Genomic DNA, 18620 nt, shown 5'->3' with positions numbered 1-18620 from the left:
CTAATAGTGTTTCCTCTTCCGACCGTTGAGATGTTGCGATGTGTGTTTGAGAATTAAGATTTTATGTGCGTGATGATGTGTTCAGGTTGGACAAGGACTTCTTGACCACGAGAACTGATCTGATTGGCCAGCTGGATCAGGAGAAGGCTGCGTCTGCTGAGCTGATTGGTCAGTTAGAGCAAGAGAGGGCGGAGTCAGTTAAGCTGTCAGTCAAACTGCAGGAGCTGGAGAGAGTGTGTTCAGAGAGACAACAGGAACACATCCGGGTAAACACTCGTGACTCTAACATGCCAATACATACAGTCAAACTAAACATTATTCAGACACCAGAGATCATCACTAGTGTGATCAGGACACTATAGTTCATTTCTGTAAGTGAGGAGAGCAGAATAAAGTAAACTGTGACTCTTCATTCAGAGACTACCAGTAAAAATGATTCGGACACTTTGACCTGATCATGTTTTGTAAATAACTACCTGAACCGTGGCACCGAGGATGAAGAAATTTGTATGGTATGTTGCTCTTAAGGGCCCACATCAACCTAGCCCATAATCACTCATTTGTGATTTGCGCCCCTCCCATAAAAAATGAAAATGCAATATTATTCTGCTTTAATCGCCCCTATCTTCAGTTGAGATGTTCAGAACTGCACCATATTTCATGTGTATGATTAACTTGACATCCTCTGGGGGTATGCTAAGTTTCGTAGAATTTCATCCATGGGGGGGTATAAAATAAATTCATTTATGTGCACATTTAGTGACTGTACACTCATCGGCCTGTAGATGGTGGTGTTGAGCGAAGGGTTGCTGGTTTAGGATGATACTGTCACTAAGGTTGCCAACTGTCCCGAATTAGGCGGGACGTCCCGCATTTTGGGCCTAATTTATTTGTCCCTTGCGTGACCTCCCGTGTCCCGTTTTTTGACAAGCTGATAAACCACTGACTGATACAACAGCAACAGCAGCAGTGCCGTGCAAAGGCAAAAGACCGTAACTTCGTTTTTGGTCGAAAATGAGTTATTTATATTTTTGGCACATTCAAGACCTCCTTTATCATGTGGATAAGTATCTTGAGAAATATCTTTCTTTTTTCGAGAAAATAATGAGTTGTCTTAACAGTAACTTCCAAAAGCCCATGAGAAACAAAGGCAGAACACCGTGACATCAGTTACCGCTCTTTGGCTTTGTTTTGGAATGCTCGAAATTGAGGTACGGTACTCTGCCTTTGTTTGGCTGTGTGTCAATATGAAGTTACTGTGCCAGTGTTCTATCAAATAATGCTACCTACCAGATTGTACGGTTATCTGCCTTTGTTTTAATGTCCATTAATATTAAAATTACGGTGTAGCCTGTGTACTTTGTACAGCTGCCGTTCTGATGTCATCAGAGCTTTGTCCTGCGGTCAGAACATTTAGTATGGTCTGAACCCGCCGTCACAAACGTGCGATATCGATCGCGAAGGATTATGCAGAGTTGACAGAAAAACGTTACACATTGCCGTATCAGATGAATACAACCAAGAATTAAAGCCCCGCCTCACTCAGTTTGGGTACTGGACCTGGTTGAAACACTCATGCATCTAGCTGGCAGATTGCCAAAACTTCGCCGGCCCCTTCAGCCCCGCCCTAAATAATATATCTATGGAGGTATTTTGTCATGTCAAATGTATTAATAATGCCATCAGAATGCAACCAAAGCACAGGATAGCAATAAGTAGATGGCTATAAATAATTGTAAATCATACAAAATAAATGCCATGATCACACACTGTAAAAAATTTGCTGTAGTTTTGCAGCTGTTTGCCAGTAACTTACTGTAGATTTAAATCGATGTTATTTACTGGCAACAGTTTGCTCAAAGTTAAATGAACATTAAACATTAACAAGTCTTTGTCTTTACAGAATAAAACTATAAAATAACAACCTAATGCAAAGCATTCTGGGAACCAGAAATCTTCATCAACCTTTTTCTGTTTTTTTCCTTCAGATTTTGGTTCCCAGAATGCTTTGCATGAGGCTGTTATTTTAGTTTTATTCTGTAAAGATAAAGACTTGTTAATGTTTAATGTTCATTTAACTTTGAACAAACTGTTGCCAGTAAATAACATCAATTTAAATCTACAGTAAGTTACTGGCAAGCAGCTGCCAATAATACTGTAATTTCTACAGATTTTTTTAACAGTGTAGATTTTATACAGGTGTTACTATGATTTTGTTAATGGTGATCAGCAACCAAATATTGATAATGTGGAAGTTACTGCCTTTTGCCATGGCATGATTTCTCACTTTTTGCTGACAATACAAAGGCAGAGTACAGTAACTTTAAAATAGTGGTCAAAAGTCAAGTTTGAGCTCAAGATTTTTTTATGTATATAATTTCCATTACTAAAACATCTATTTGCCAGATTTACAGTGTCCTACCTATAATTAATTTGACGGGACAACTAAAAATCTTTAAAATCATTTTTCTCAGTTCCACACTCTAGCGACTTAAGGTCTTTTGCCTTTGTAGGGCAGAGCAGTGCTGACCACGACACTTGAGAATGATCACCGACACCTGTCATCATCCAATCACAGCTTTTTTTAATCACTGTTTTGAGACAAATCATTGTTTGATTTGCGAACATCCTCTGCCGTCTGGTCGCTTCCGCTTCAAGCCGGACTCGTCTCGCGCTAACGGTAATTTCCTTTCACTGTCCACGTTTTGATTTCGGCTAATCAATTTTGGCGAATGCAAACAACGTGATTATTGTTCATGAGTCTAACATCCAGCCACGCAAGAAAACATGTAATCTACCTGAGGGAATAATATGCTCAAAAAACATTTCTGATTATTATTAATGATTTAAAGCTTTTAGAAAGTACATAGAAAGCTTTTGTAACATTATCTTAACTGTCACTTTTGATTAATGTAATGCATCCTTGCTGAATAAAAGTAGGCAATTACTTTCTTTATTTTTTTTCCCAAAAAATAATCTTACTAACCCCAAACTTTTGAACTGTAAGCCTAGTGTATAATGTTAAAAAAGCTTTGTATTTTAGATAAATGCTGTTATTTTGAACTATGGTTTGTTTGTAATGTGACTTTTTTCATGTATGACATTAAAATTATTTTTAGAATTAAATACATAAATAGGTTAAGCAATACAAATGTGTTTATGTCTGATAACCTTTTAAACACAAACTTAACTGCAGACACTGAAATGACGTACACTGTGTGATACAGTACAAATATTTTGAGTGTCCCTCATTTTCCTATAAATAACCACGATTGTCCCGCATTTTCCTTTTCTGAAGTTGGCAACCCTAACTGTCACACACACACATGCAGGAATACAAACAAACGCAAGCATGCACACACACTGACATCCACACGCACAGACACACACCCATACACACACACATACAAATCCACATGCACAGACACACACACAGACACACACGCGCACACACATGTACGCACGCATACATACACGCACAGACACACACACACACACAGACACACACATACACAAACACACACACATACACACACACACAGACAGACATGCACATACTACTACTTTTTTTAGGTATATACATAAACACGCAATACAGCCAAATTGCTCCACGTCATTTATTTTTGTGGAAAGCCAGTGCAGGCCTGAGCGGCGGTCATATTTTGTACCACCATGCGGTACATCTAGTCTAATTGTGTAGTTAAATTTAACAGCTGACAGATATTCAACATAATTCATGTGTGAGACAGTCTAACAGAAGGACGGACAAAACCAGTCAAATATCAACTGAGTTCTGCTCATATTTATTACCATTCTCTAAACTATAGCGAATAAACTGAGATAATGTGAGGAATGTTGAAGGAGTCTGAATAAACTCTGGTTTGACTGTGTGTGTCTCATTTATTCTCTTCTATTATTCTCTCGCGTCTCTTACATCTGCGACGTGCCAATATCATTTTTGCAAATTGATTTAATGTATTATACTGCAGTTTCAAATAATAACCAGCCAAATCCCCCCCCCCCCCCCCCCATTTGTGTGTGTGTGTGTGTGTGTGTGTGTGTGTTTTAGGTGCAGGAGTCGTATGACAGTGTGCTGAGTGATCTTGATCAGGTGGTACACCAGTATCAACAGCAGGGGGCGACACACACTTACAACACGGGTCAGTGAACAGAACACACACACACACACACACACACTGAGGTCAGATGACGCCACTGCTAATGATCCACACTGAGCGGATCTGAGTGATGTCACGGTTGTCTTCTGTTGATTTACAGCTGAAATTCAATTTGTTTCATAATTGATGAACTTTGCTAAATGAACACCAGTGTTGGGGTAACTTGTGTCACGTAATCGGATTACTGTTTTCATTTAATGAGCAAGGTAACGCATTACTTTATAAATGTCACATTCATATTTTAGTTACTTTTTTAAAAAAGTAATGCACATTTTTTTTCAGTTAAATTAATTTGCTTTATTAATTCATTAGAATTATCTCTATTCTCCAACATATTACAAGGTAATGTAACCCGTAATGTTAAGAGATATTCTGTATGGGCTCAGGAAATATTTAAAGTGCTCAAAATATATAAAATATGTTCTAAATGTGTTTTCAGTCCCTCTGTAGTCAACAACTGAACCCCTTAAAACTCATCTTTGATCACCAAAATGACATATTTAAATGTTTTTCCTTGAAAAGAATGTCTTCATTTCTTAAAATATCTTGAATGTAACTCGACAGCTTCATTTAGTATGCGCGGTTCTATGAATATGCAAATGAGCCCCGCCTCCACTCACTCACTCAGCTCAGAGATCCACTGGTTGACGATCACACGTTGATCTGATTGGTTACAAGGTAGTTTGTGACGTCAGAAACACCAGCGATTTCAAAGCGTGTTTTTGAGACTGTCTTTGGTTCACTGCAGTTTTAAGGAGGAAATACTCAGCAATGGTGTCGACTTATGAATTTACACATGGTTTGTCTTAAAGCACATTAAAAACACCACATAGACACATAAACTACATTAAAAGCTGGATTTTCACCACAGGGGGACTTTAAGAGAAAGAGAAGATGGGTGTTTTACAGGATATGTTGTTGAATGCGTTAAACAAACACAGAGATCCTTAGATCGGTGAGAAGAAGAAACATAACGCATTACTTCCCCTAAAGCAACTATACGAGTATACTATACAACTATAACTTAATGAGTTATTTTTAGGAAGTAGCGCAATATTGTAACGCATTACTTTTAAAAGTAACTTTCCCCAACGCTGATGAACACTGTTATCTTCCTGTTTGCTACTATGTGTGTGTGTGTGTGTTTTGTAGAGGAGGGATGTAAACACAACGCTTCTGCTCTAATGGACGTGTTGCAGCGAACGCTACACAACTACAGCACACAGGTACAACACACACACACACACACACACACACCATAAACCTGCTTTAAAGTCTTGTGCTAATGCGCATGTAAAGCACTGAAGGGATTAGCCGAGCCCTGATGAAGACTTCGCTGGACTGTGTCCTTGAACACAGTGAGCTCATGAACTGTGTGTGGCTGCGGTCGAGCTCACACATGAACAATGCAAACATTTAAGTGTTTCCGCTGACGTCTCAGCCTGGGCTAGAATAAGGCATGTGTGACGAGTGTGACTTCAGTCAGCAAATGCACTTTTTAGTGTTTATTTTTGTGCACTTTCTCTGTGTGCATCTGTAGACTTCAGTAACGACACACATCTCTAAAGGCTGTGTTTATAAAAGAGCTTTTTCCACTTCAGTGACACTTACACACAACAAAATTCACATATTACATATATTTTTACTGAGGGGTTTGTTCATATATCACTCACACTAGTTTATCTGACATTTCATTCCTAAAAAACACGGTGAAAGTGTATTTTTCTCGTCTTCTAATAGTGCTTTTTTATTTATGCAGTGATAAAAAGAGATCCAGAATCCCCTCGATTAAATACTTTAATATGTCAACAAAATTAAACAAGAATTTTGATCCAATATTCAGATTTATGTTCTGGAAATGTATGTAAAATGTACGTGTGTGTGTGTGTGTGTGTGTGTGTGTGTGCGCGTGTGTGTGTGTGTGCGTGTGTGTGTGTGTGTACGCGTGTGTGTGCGTGTGTGTGTGTGTGTGTGTGTGTGTGTGTGTGCGCGTGTGCATGTGTGTGTGTGTGTGTGTGTGTGCGCGTGTGTGTGTGTGTGTGTGTGTGTGTGTGTGTGCGCGTGTGCGTGCGCGTGTGCGTGTGTGTGTGTGTGTGTGCAGTCGCAGGAGTCTGTGATAGTGATGCAGAAGCTGAATGACGAGATCAGACAGAAGGATGAAACGATCACGGATCTCCAGATGAACCTCCAGGTGTGTGTGTGTGTGTGTCGTTGTTCTGATGATGAAGTGAGAGGATGTTGAGTCTGATGAGATGATGGTCTTTCTTCTGTCCGTGTGCAGGAGTGTGAGGCTCGCGGTGTGTGTGTGACGGAGGAGGTGAAGCGTCTGCGTGCCTGTGTCTCGGACGCTGCAGTCGAACTGCGCAGACTCTCTCAGCAGCTTCAGGAGGAGAAAGCACAACACACACACACACACACACAGATGAACACACTGCGGCAGCAGCATCACAACGACTGTCAGGTACCAGCACTAACACAACTTGTTACTTAAATAAAGTAAATAAGCACTGTCAGGTTCACACACTTACACTCTCAGTGTTTGTTCCTTCATTAGGGTTTAATCGGCTCATAAAGTGCTTTTATTGTTGTGTTTAGGAGAAACTGGCGTTCCTGCACACACTCTATCAGCGTATGCTCGCCGGGTGTGTGCTGGTGACGCCGCCGCACTGCATGCTGGGAAGCTTCTCGTGGGCGGAGCTTAGTGCGCTGGTGCAGGAGCACATGGACACACTGACCTCTGACCTCTCCGCAGCCAATCAGAAGGTGAGCAGGGGCTTGTGGGAAAGGTGTGTTGTAGATGTTGTACAGTCCTGACGTCTGAGAGGTTGTGTGTGTGTCAGGTGTCGTGTCTGGAGAGTGTGTGTGAGGGGAAGTCGGCAGCGCTGGAGAGTGTGAGCGCACAGATGAGACAGAGAGAGGAGAGCTGGGTCAAACAGAGAGAAGATCTCAACACGCAACACACACACCTCATCCACCAGCTGCAGCTGAAAACACAGGTACACACACTCTCACTGTCACTGATTTACTACTCGACTTAAATTTCTATCAGTGGTTACATTTTCACATCTGGCTTTATAGAGCCCATATTGTGCCTCTTCTCAAAGTCTTGATGATGTTTTCAGGTTTTCCTGCGTGAATGTTGATTATTCTCCTCATATTCTCCATTGTTGCGGCTCCTCTCTTCCCAGTCTGTCAGTAACGCTCTGTTTACTTCCTGTCTCTATGAAGCCCCTCCTTCTGAAAGCACACTGTGCTCTGATTGGTCAGCTGGATCAGTGTGTTGTGATTGGTCGAGCGCTTCGAGTGTGTTTGGGAAAGTCCCGCCCCTTACCATAACCGCCAGTTTAACACACTACTAACTAACTCAACCAGGCCCCGCCCCTTTATTCTGCGCATGAATTATTTAACCCGTGTCATGATTCCCTCGGGTCATTTTGACCCGAAACTTTTTTTTTTTTTATGTTAAAAATTGACTGTTCATCAGAGGACTTTTGTTGCACTTGAACCACGAATACACTCAAAAAAATTAATGGATTCATGGAGTTTTATGGTTGAAATTTAAAATAGTAACAAATCCTTCCCTCTCGGCTCAATTTGACCCCTTAGGAATGAATGGAGTGCGAGGAATGCTTCAGTTCACAGAAAAACCTAAAAATGCGCAAACTTTACCAAAAAATTATTTTATAATGTCTACATGTGTATCTGAATGCACACTGAACTGACTTTAGGACCCAGAGGAACAGCTCATTTGCTCATATAGAGATATAAGGCCATCTAGAGTCATGAAATATCATCTTATATTATTTATTTCCCACGAGAGGTCGGCAGAGACACACAATGTAAGATATTTTGAGCTGAATTAAAAGGGTTACGCATGAAATTGTGAGTTATTTTCATTTTAAGTTGAAAGAATGTGAGGAATGTGCTTAAATTAGTATTTATTAATTGATCAAATCTAGTAATTTAAAGGTAAATATAACAAAAAAATTGCATTTAAAAATATGATCAAAATGAAATAAAATAAGCTTTCTGGACAAAAAAAAAAAAAAAGTATAATTTTAGGGCTTTGGGTCATTTTGACCCGCGAGGGAAAGATGTTTAAATGACGTGTTCGTTCCCGGGAGAAACTCAAGATACAGTGGAGGCGTTCAGGAACACTGATATAGAGAAGAACTCCCACTGCATTATCTTCAAATTACTACACATAAAAACTAAAATACTGTCCCTCTATCTCTGCAGGATCTCCGTGTTCAGCTGGAGCGGTCAGAGGGGCGTGTCCACTCGCTGGAGCGCGCTCAGTCCGAGCAGAGACAGGAAGTGATGCGTCTGTGTGCGGCGTGCGGGCTGCTAGCGGGGTGTGTGCGCGCGCTGCGGAGGCAGGTGTGTTTGCTAGCGTGGCAGAAGCTCGTGCTGCAGGAACGAGTGAGTGACGCGGACACCATGAAGACTGAGGTCATGAAGCTCCTGCACGCGCTCGGCGAGCCCGGGGTCAAAGGTCGCGGCAGGTTTCGGCGCTACGCCATCGCTGTGCTAGCGGCCGGGCGTCTGCGCGCTCTGGGACGCGGCTCCGGCGTGATGTTCAGGGTGGCGATGGGCGTCGGGCCGCAGGTGTGTGTGAGCGAGGTGTGTGTGAGAGAGGAGGAGGAGGACAGGGTGATGAAGACGCTCACGTCCGCTCCGCTGATCGAGCTCGTGAACACGTGCATGGAGGAAGTCCAGGAGGAAATCAGCAGAACCAGTGAGAAACACACACACACACACACTCAACTGATGCACCGATGTACCAGACAATAATCGCTATCGGCCGATTAAAGCAGTTATTGTCGCTATCGGCCGATTAAAGCAGTTATTGTCGCTATCGGCCGAATAAAGCTGTTATTGTCGCTATCGGCCGATTAAAGAAGTTTTTGTCGCTATCGGCCGATTAAAGCAGTTATTGTCGCTATCGGCCGAATAAAGCTGTTATTGTCGCTATCGGCCGATTAAAGCAGTTATTGTCGCTATCGGCCGATTGAAGCCGTCATTGTCGCTATCGGCCGAATAAAGCAGTCATTGTCGCTATCGGCCGAATAAAGCTGTTATTGTCGCTATCGGCCGATTAAAGCTGTAATTGTCGCTATCGGCCGATTAAAGCCGTCATTGTCGCTATCGGCCGATTGAAGCCGTCATTGTCGCTATCGGCCGAATAAAGCAGTTATTGTCGCTATCGGCCGAATAAAGCTGTTATTGTCGCTATCGGCCGATTAAAGCAGTTATTGTCGCTATCGGCCGAATAAAGCTGTTATTGTCGCTATCGGCCGATTAAAGCTGTTATTGTCGCTATCGGCCGAATAAAGCCGTCATTGTCGCTATCGGCCGATTGAAGCAGTCATTGTCGCTATCGGCCGATTGAAGTCGTCATTGTCGCTATCGGCCGAATAAAGCCGTCATTGTCGCTATCGGCCGATTGAAGCCGTCATTGTCGCTATCGGCCGAATAAAGCTGTCATTGTCGCTATCGGCCGATTAAAGCTGTCATTGTCGCTATCGGCCGATTAAAGCCGTCATTGTCGCTATCGGCCAATTGAAGCAGTCATTGTCGCTATCGGCCGAATAAAGCTGTCATTGTCGCTATCGGCCGAATAAAGCTGTCATTGTCGCTATCGGCCGAATAAAGCGGTTATTGTCGCTATCGGCCGATTGAAGCCGTCATTGTCGCTATCGGCCGATTAAAGCTGTCATTGTGGCTATCGGCCGAATAAAGCTGTCATTGTCGCTATCGGCCGAATAAAGCGGTTATTGTCGCTATCGGCCGATTGAAGCCGTCATTGTCGCTATCGGCCGAATAAAGCCGTCATTGTCGCTATCGGCCGATTGAAGCCGTCATTGTCGCTATCGGCCGAATAAAGCCGTCATTGTCGCTATCGGCCGATTGAAGCTGTCATTGTCGCTATCGGCCGAATAAAGCGGTTATTGTCGCTATCGGCCGATTAAAGCTGTCATTGTCGCTATCGGCCGATTAAAGCTGTCATTGTCGCTATCGGCCGATTAAAGCTGTCATTGTCGCTATCGGCCGATTGAAGCTGTCATTGTCGCTATCGGCCGAATGAAGCTGTCATTGTCGCTATCGGCCGAATGAAGCAGTTATTGTCGCTATCGGCCGAATAAAGTAGTTATTGTGGCTATCGGCCGAATAAAGCGGTTATTGTCGCTATCGGCCGATTAAAGCTGTCATTGTCGCTATCGGCCGAATAAAGCCGTTATTGTCGCTATCGGCCGAATGAAGCAGTTATTGTGGCTATCGGCCGATTAAAGCTGTCATTGTCGCTATCGGCCGAATAAAGCAGTTATTGTCGCTATCGGCTGAGTTACCTATTGCTGTAACGCTGATCATGTGACCGTCAGGCTCGGCTGGAGTGATGTCAGCGGCTCAGAGCGGGTGCAGGAAGATGTTGGAGCGGCTGCTGTGGGACGTGGACTCTCAGTGCGCAGGGCATTATGGGAAGGACTCGTTGGCACGGCGACTGCGTGACGGACTCCACTCGCAGAACACCAAACACAGCTACTGGAACAGCAAGGTACTCGCATGAAAGGGAAGTTACACTAGAGCGACGTATATCCGATTAATAAGCGGTTAGTTCCAGTCCTTGATTCTGATTGGTCAATAGCTGTGTTTTATTCACGATAATGGCCGCTTCACCCAACAGTTCTATGTATCACTGCACAACATCATTCACCATACAGCACTGGCCTCTCGTATTCAGGGCCACACAGAATCTGCAGACTTGGTGATTTCTGTGCTGAATTTGTGGAAAAATCTGTGGAATTATGCGGAATGGTTTTAACAATTATATAAAATATATATATACACACAATAAGATATATTATTGTTTATAGCAATATATATTACATGAAATGAAAGCACTATACAATGTGTTAATATTTTAGTGCTGGGTGGTTTAATGACAAACATTTTTTTTAAGAAACTAGTGTTTCTTGGCCCTGCTTGTTGCTTACTTGAACAAGAACAGATGTGGGCGGGGCTTGATTTTGTCTGTGTGGAATTGATTGGATGATTGTGGTTTGCTATTGGTGGATCTCATGTGAGTGACAGGTGGCCCCGCCCTCGAGATGTCGCTGTAATGCGTGTGTGTGTGTGTAGATGTTGATGGCGTCTCTTCAGAAGCACATCCTGGAGTTCACGCAGCGACTGCATTCAGCGGAGGTGGAGCGGAGGAACCTGAGACGGGAGCTCAAACACACACACACCGGCAGAGGCACACACACCGTGAGTCAGACGCACACACACCATCACATCGATGTTGCAAACTGGTATTTGCTATCATATTTTAGTTATCATACCATAAACACACTGGTTTGTAGCGCAAATAGTTTGTGTTTACTGCACTTTATTTTGAGCATCAAATCATCATATTAGAGTGATTTCTGAAGGATCATGTGACACTGAAGACTGGAGTAATGATGCTGAAAATACAGCTTTGATCACAGGAATAAATTACAATTTACTATATATTCTGTGTGTGCGTGTGTGTGTGTGTGTGTGTTAGGCGTGTGCCCCCCTCCCGCAGCTGGAGCGAGTGTGTGAGGAGCTCAGCTGTGCCCTCCAGAGGGAGCTGCGCGCTCAGGCTCTCCTGCATGACCAGGCCTCTCAGCTGCAGCAACTGGGCCTCAGCATGGAGCTGCACACGGGGGACGAGCTGGAGAAGGACCGCACGCTCGCACAGGCTGTGCAGGTACACACACACACACACACACACGCACACACACACACACACACACACAAACAAACATGTAGTTTTATCTAAATAAATAAAAAAATCAATGTTTAAAACTGTTCTTTTTTTGTGTAAATTATAACAATATCTGTAAGTATGTGACGCTGGTTTAAGGGCCTCGAGACGTTTTCTGACTTTATTTTGATGGAAACCAGGCCAGAAAAGTCTCATCAGAGTGTGAGTGAGGAATGACTGAGACTCTTGTTGTGTGCTCAGAGTTTGTCGGACGCTAAGCTGGAGTTGAGGAGGAAGGATCAGTCGCTGCGCTCGCTGAGGAAACAGCTCAGCCAATCACAGCAGGAGAACCAGGAGCTGCAGCGCAACATCATCAGCGCAGAGAACACACTGTACACCGCAGCAAAGTAACACACACACACTGTACACCGCAGCAAAGTAACACACACACACGCTCTCTAATGGCGCTTTTCCATTACCAGTACCATCGGCTCGGCTCGCTTTTCGCTCCGTTTTCCACTGCAGATAGTACCTCCACAATAGTACCTGGTCGTCGTAGCGACGCCGCAGGAAACTGCCGTGACTTAATCTTCTACACGAGACACACCCGCTACCCACACACACACAGGGCAATGGAGGAAATCGAGCGTATGCTGTTTTTGTTTTTGCTGTTTTTGCTGTTTTTTATATTTATTTCTGGCGCGTGCAGTGATGACGCAGTGAATAGTGACGATTCTCTCTGGCCAATCAGCAGTCTGCCGTGTTTTCACGTCACATTTTAGTATCGCCTCAGAACCTCGCCGGAGGTGGAGGCAGATACAGGTACAACTTTTACACAGTGGAAAACCAAACAAAGTCGCGTCGAGGCGAGCCTGTACTGTGTAGTGGAAAAGCGCCATAACACACTCACACACACACACACACTCACACAGCCATGTTTATGTGATTTGTGAGGACATTCCATAGGCGTAATGGTTTTTATACTGTACAAACTGTATATTCTATCCCCCTACACTGCCCCTATCCCTAAACCTACCCATCACAGGAAACATTCTGCATTTTTACATAAAAAAAAACACTGCTTAGTATGTTTTTAAAGCCATTTGAAAAATGAGGACCCCCAAAATGTCCTCATATATCACCTATTTTCCCGAGTGTCCTCATTTGCAGGTGTGTTATCATAAAAATGTCCTCAGTTGTCATGAAAACAAACTCACACTCACTCACACACACACACTCACACACACACACTCGTCAAGTTTCCTGCTGTTCACTCCAGATCTTGAACAGGTTGTTTGTGTTTGCAGGAATAAAGAGTCTTTGATGAGTTACATGAAGTGTGTGGAGGAGCGTCTGAAAGAGGCAGGAACACACACACACACACTCACACTCACTCACTCTCACACACAAACACTCACTCACTCATAATTACTCACTCTCACACACAAACACTCACTCACTCACTCACTCACTCACACACTCATACTTACTCACTCTCTCACACACACACACACACACACACACTCATACTTACTCACACTCACTCACACACTCTCACACACACTCACTCATACTAACACACACACACACACACACACACACACTCACTCTCTCACACACACACACTCACACACACTCATACTTACTCACTCACACTCTCACACACACACACACTCATACTTACTCTCACACACACACACACTCATACTTACTCACACTCACTCACACAAACACGCTCACTCTCTCACACACACTCATACTTACTCACTCTCACACACACACAATCATACTCACTCACTCACTCACACTCACTCACTCACTCACTCACTCACTCACTCACTCACTCACTCACTCACACACTCACTCACACACACTCACTCACACTCACTCACACACACACTCTCGCATGTCTGAATGCCTCACGATGTCTCTGTCTCTCAGATGAAGGTCCTCCAGTCCAGAACAGCGTCTCAGGATGACTTCTCCCTCCAGCTCTCCAGAATGTGTGTCATGCCCTCAGACTCGCAGAGCATCATGGGAAACCCAGAGAGAGAAGCGTGCCAGGTACAGACAGCACAGGTGTTAAAGCCACGCCCACACCGGGGGGGAACAGTCCCACCGCCATTGCCTGAAGCTGCACTGTTTTGTTTTTTGCTATAAGTCAGAAATGACGAGGCAGCTTCAGGCAATGGCGGTGGGACTGTTCCCCCCCGGTGTGGGCGTGGCTTCAGATTATGACACGCTCTCTCTCTACTAAGCGTTTACTCGATGACATCATGAACGGTCACATGCTCCTTCCCCAGAGATGACTGTGAACTAAGAGTCGTAAATGATGTCCCATGTTGCATTCACTACACTACCGTTCAGTGTGAAGAACTAATGTGTGTGTGTGTGTGTGTGTAGCGTTTGGTGATGCGTTTCCTGGAGCTGAATCAGCTGACCCGCTGGAAGGAGAGGCCGACCTCATCACACGCGTGTCCCGTCAGCTGTGAGCCGGTGAGGAACACTCTCAGTCCTGATTATCAGATCTCGTTAACTCCACTGGGGGTTCACTTCATTACTGGAGTTAACTTCATTATTTTAATTGTTTTTCATTGTTTTTATTTTGGGAAACGTGTGTGTTGTGTTGTGTGTGCAGTCTTCGTCCTGTGGGCCGCCAGCAGAGGAGGATTATGGGATGTGTGTGAGGAGGAAGCCCTGAGGAGCTCATCTTCATCATCTTCATCTTCTCTTTCCCTGAGGATGATGATGTTTATTAGTGACATTATTAAATCTCCAGTGGTTTGTTGAAGCTAATGTCTCTCACGCTCATTTACACACACACAGAGTGGGGTAAGATGGGACGCACCTGAAGTCTGCATCACTGTCGACTTTCTAAATATACTGTACAATACTGGCCAGGAGTTTGGAATCATTAAGACTTTTGTAAAGTTTCTGAAAGAGTCTCTTCTGCTCATCAAGGCTGAGTTTATGTTTTTTAAAAATACAGTAAAAATAGTGAATATTACTCCAGTGTAAATCATCTGTTCTCTGTGTGAATATACAGTAAAGTGTGATTTATTCCTGTGATCAAAGCATCATTACTCCAGTCTTCAGTGTCACATGATCCTTCAGAAATCACTCTAATATGATGATTTGATGATCAAGAAACATTTATGATTATTATCAGAAACTGATACATTTTATTTTTCAGGATTCTTTGACGAATAGAAAGTTCAAAAGAACAACATTTATTTGAAATAGAATCTTTTTGAATATTATAAATGTCTTTACTGTCACTTTTAATCAGTTTAATGCGTCCTTGATAAAAGTAAAAATAAAAATATAAAATAAATGTATGACACACGCACACACACACTCACATTCATACACACACACACACATACAAACACACATCATTTTTTCTCAAAAGCAGTAAATCTCAAGCTGTTTCTTTGGTTTGTCGGTTATTTGACACTGATTCTGTGAATAAGTCCCAGTGACACTGAGTTTATCTGTGTGTGTGTGTGTGTGTGTGTTTAATCCTCCTGTCCTCTGAGGAAATCCTCTTTCCAGGCGCCGTCCAGAGATGAGGGGAGACTGTGTGTGTGTGTGTGTGTGTGTGTGTGTGTGTGTGTGTGTGTGTGATCAGGTTCTGTGACTGAAGGTCCGACTGCAGGCGCTGAAACTGTTTCGCTGAAGCAGGAGTTTCTGAGTTCTGATCAGATGATGTGCAGCGGCTTCAGTCTCTGGAGGAGATCTGCACTGTCACTCACACTAAACACACAGAGGCTCTTGCATAATTCATACCAAACACGACTCAAAGTATCATAATAAGTTCATGTGACGATATTACAAGTTATTGGATAGTTTTATGTGAGAAACTGACATGTTAGTGATTTACTGAGGACGCTTTAAATAGAGCAGAAGTGACACTAAAGACATTTATAAAATTTCTATATTCAGATTCTATTTCTAAGTGATGTTCTGTTGTGTGTGTGTGTGTGTGTGTGTGTGTGTGTGTGTGTGTAAAATACTGCAAGTGTCTCTTCTGGTCACAGTGTCTGTAAGAGGATCATGTGGCCGAACAAACTAACAAAAAAGTTAATCTCTCGTAAAGCAGTTTCACACACACACACACACACTCTCTGTCAGCCGTTTCTGCTGTAACGACACATTTCACTGCTTAAAGTCGCTTCGTTATGAATACATGAGCGTTTACATTCACTACAGGCTGATTAACTCCAGCTAATGATGATGATGATGATGATGATGATGATGCGGCTGCTTTTGTTGCTCCACGTTGAAAGACCAAAAGATGTTCAAGCTTAAATCATTATTAAAACATGTTACTTTGAGGAGAAAGACGCTTTTCCCCTCTAAACCTTCAGTCGTGATGTTGGTCACACAGTAAAAGTGGCAGTCAGCATGTTTGAGGATTTGCCCGGCTAACAACAATATGGTTTAAGAACGTTTTGCTAATGTTCCCATAAAGTTATAAAAACGTTATTTCTAAACGTCATGCTCAAAATGTCAATTTAAAAATGTTTTGGAAAACGTGGTCATGCTAAAAGAAAATTGTATCATTCAAAAATTATGGGAACGTTACTTTTGAATGTTCTCTGACCATCTCAAACAACCCAGCAAACACAGAACGTTGGCGCAACGTAGCCAACCTTCTAACAACGTTTTAACAACATGGCCAAAAGGTTGCTATAACTACGTTGTGTGGTGAAGGTTGTTACAGCGTTGTCACAATGTTGACATTGAACCACCGTTCAGGGCCATTGCTTAAGGTTGTGCATATGGTGTCTGGACAACCACTGGACTACATAATGTACTCGTCACTGCCCTGAAGCGCGAAAATCAGCACTTTAAATTCCAACCACCTGTTGGGCTCATTGTGTTCTCGTTCATCATCGAGCAAGGATACGTGAGTATTGCGTTTAGCCTACCTATCAAACACAACCTACAACTTTAATTTCTAATTTGATTAATGTTGCATCGCTCGCACTGTTTAGTTTTTCGTTTGATCTTTCCGCTATTTAGTATCATTCGTTTCTTTGTTCCTCTGGATTTGTGGATGTTTCCCGGTGACACCAGCTTTCGGCTACTGTCTGCCATTCAGACCCGGTTTTGTTCATTAAATGTTCTGATCTGCCTTTGGTTTTTATGTTTTATTTATTATACTTAAAATAAATTTGTATATTCGTTTTTCTTTTTTTTTTTCTTTTTTCACAAATGTATGACTTTTGGAAGTGCAATTTGATTATATGCAGTTTTAATAAAGTTGAATTAACGAAACCTTCTGTCATTTTTACTCTTCAAAGTGTAGGCTACACTTGCAGGTGTTGATAGCCCCATTAAATAATAATATAGATAAACAATATAAACGATAAAAAAGTATATAATTATCTAACAAAATGCCCCATATAAAAATATTGTCAGAACGTCGTCTCTCAGTTGCTGAATGTCGCGCAACAACGTTGCTACAGCCCTGTCACGTCTTACAATTCTACGTTGCTACAATGTTGCGAGCACGTAGACAGCGACGTTGCCATAGCAGAAATGCAACGTGCCAGAGACGTTGCCACAACGTAAATGTGTTTGTTGGGAAGTAGAGACATTTAAATAAATAAACATTAGACGAACATCCTAATGAAACATACTGGAAGAAACGTTGTATAAATAATGCAACGTTATTGTATGATAACGCTGAACGAACGGTCTAGTGCCGCCACAGGAGGAGTCCGGAGCGTTCTCTCGGGCACTGGTGCACTTTTTGCGTTTTTGACTTAATCACACAATTCTGACTTTTTCCCCCTCACAATTGCGTTATAAAATCAAAACTGCGTGATATAAATCAGAATTGCCTGATAAAGACTTTACCTCAGGCAATCCTGACTTCATATCCCGCAATTCAGAGAAAGTCAGAATTGTTAGATGTAAACTCGCAATTGTGAGATAAAAAGTCGCAAATATCTTTTTAAAAGTTTTATTCTTCGGCGGAAACAAGCTTCCATAATGTTCAGCTTCTGGATCCTAAAACACACATCGGGAAAACATCGGGATACTTCAGAAAGTCCAGTCAGGAGCTCGAATGACCGGAATGTTTTTCCTCCCATCATGCAGGGAACTTCTGAAAGTGATTTGAGTTTTAATTATGACAAAGATCAGTTCTGCGGTGAGTTTCTGTCTGTTTCTCGAGTGTGTGTGTGTGTGTGTGTGTGTTTGTCCCCCTTTATATCGCCGATGTGCCAAGTTGGATCGAGCACAAAGAGAGGAGTTCTCGTCTCAATGTGGGACAGCAGAAAGTGGCATCAGAGGGAAAGAGGACTAAAGTAGGCTTTCCTCCTCCTCCTGTCCTCCTCATGGGTGTGTGTGTGTGTGTGTGTGATTGGCCGCGGATAGCAGGTAGAGAAGTCTCCACGAGAGCCCCTTTGATGCGGTCCCCAGTTCCTTAAACACAACACCCTTCATTAATTCACATCGACGGTCCCTTCAGGTTCATTACAGCTCGCTCGCTCGCTCTCACACACACACACACACACACACACACCGTCTCCGCGATTAAACATTCATCCTCGTGTTTCTAGGTGTTGGATCGGGCTCTGCTGCCAAGGCCTGGTTTGCGTGCCGTTCCGGGGTTTGATGCCGCAGGTTCGTCCCTCCGGACTGAATATTCTGATCCTGGAACAGTTTCGCTGTTTGTTTTGATCAGTTGCAGGATTCGC

The 18620-nt window shown here is 43.0% G+C and overlaps 1 protein-coding gene across 3 annotated transcripts in view; it reads left to right on the top strand.

The window, feature by feature from the left end:
• Window positions 1-14981, top strand: part of ccdc171 (coiled-coil domain containing 171) — a 26683-nt gene extending 11702 nt beyond the window's left edge. For all 3 annotated transcript variants that reach the window (XM_084098099.1, XM_084098098.1, XM_084098097.1), the window contains exons 9-24: window positions 86-266; window positions 4070-4160; window positions 5331-5404; window positions 6280-6369; window positions 6460-6639; window positions 6774-6941; window positions 7019-7174; window positions 8418-8916; window positions 10562-10734; window positions 11319-11444; window positions 11725-11910; window positions 12169-12314; window positions 13215-13269; window positions 13849-13971; window positions 14311-14403; window positions 14546-14981. In XM_084098099.1, the coding sequence (XP_083954225.1) occupies window positions 86-266; window positions 4070-4160; window positions 5331-5404; window positions 6280-6369; window positions 6460-6639; window positions 6774-6941; window positions 7019-7174; window positions 8418-8916; window positions 10562-10734; window positions 11319-11444; window positions 11725-11910; window positions 12169-12314; window positions 13215-13269; window positions 13849-13971; window positions 14311-14403; window positions 14546-14608 (2404 nt within the window). In that variant the 3' untranslated portion in view covers window positions 14609-14981. The remainder of the gene's footprint in view (window positions 1-85; window positions 267-4069; window positions 4161-5330; window positions 5405-6279; window positions 6370-6459; window positions 6640-6773; window positions 6942-7018; window positions 7175-8417; window positions 8917-10561; window positions 10735-11318; window positions 11445-11724; window positions 11911-12168; window positions 12315-13214; window positions 13270-13848; window positions 13972-14310; window positions 14404-14545) is intronic.
• The last annotated feature ends 3639 nt before the right edge of the window (window positions 14982-18620 follow it).

This window comes from Abramis brama (assembly GCF_963993115.1).
Source record: "Abramis brama genome assembly, chromosome: 22".
NCBI classification, from domain to species: Eukaryota; Metazoa; Chordata; class Actinopteri; order Cypriniformes; family Leuciscidae; genus Abramis; species Abramis brama.
The sequence above is the reverse complement of the archived record's forward strand: the minus strand, read 5'-3'. Positions and strand labels throughout refer to the sequence as shown.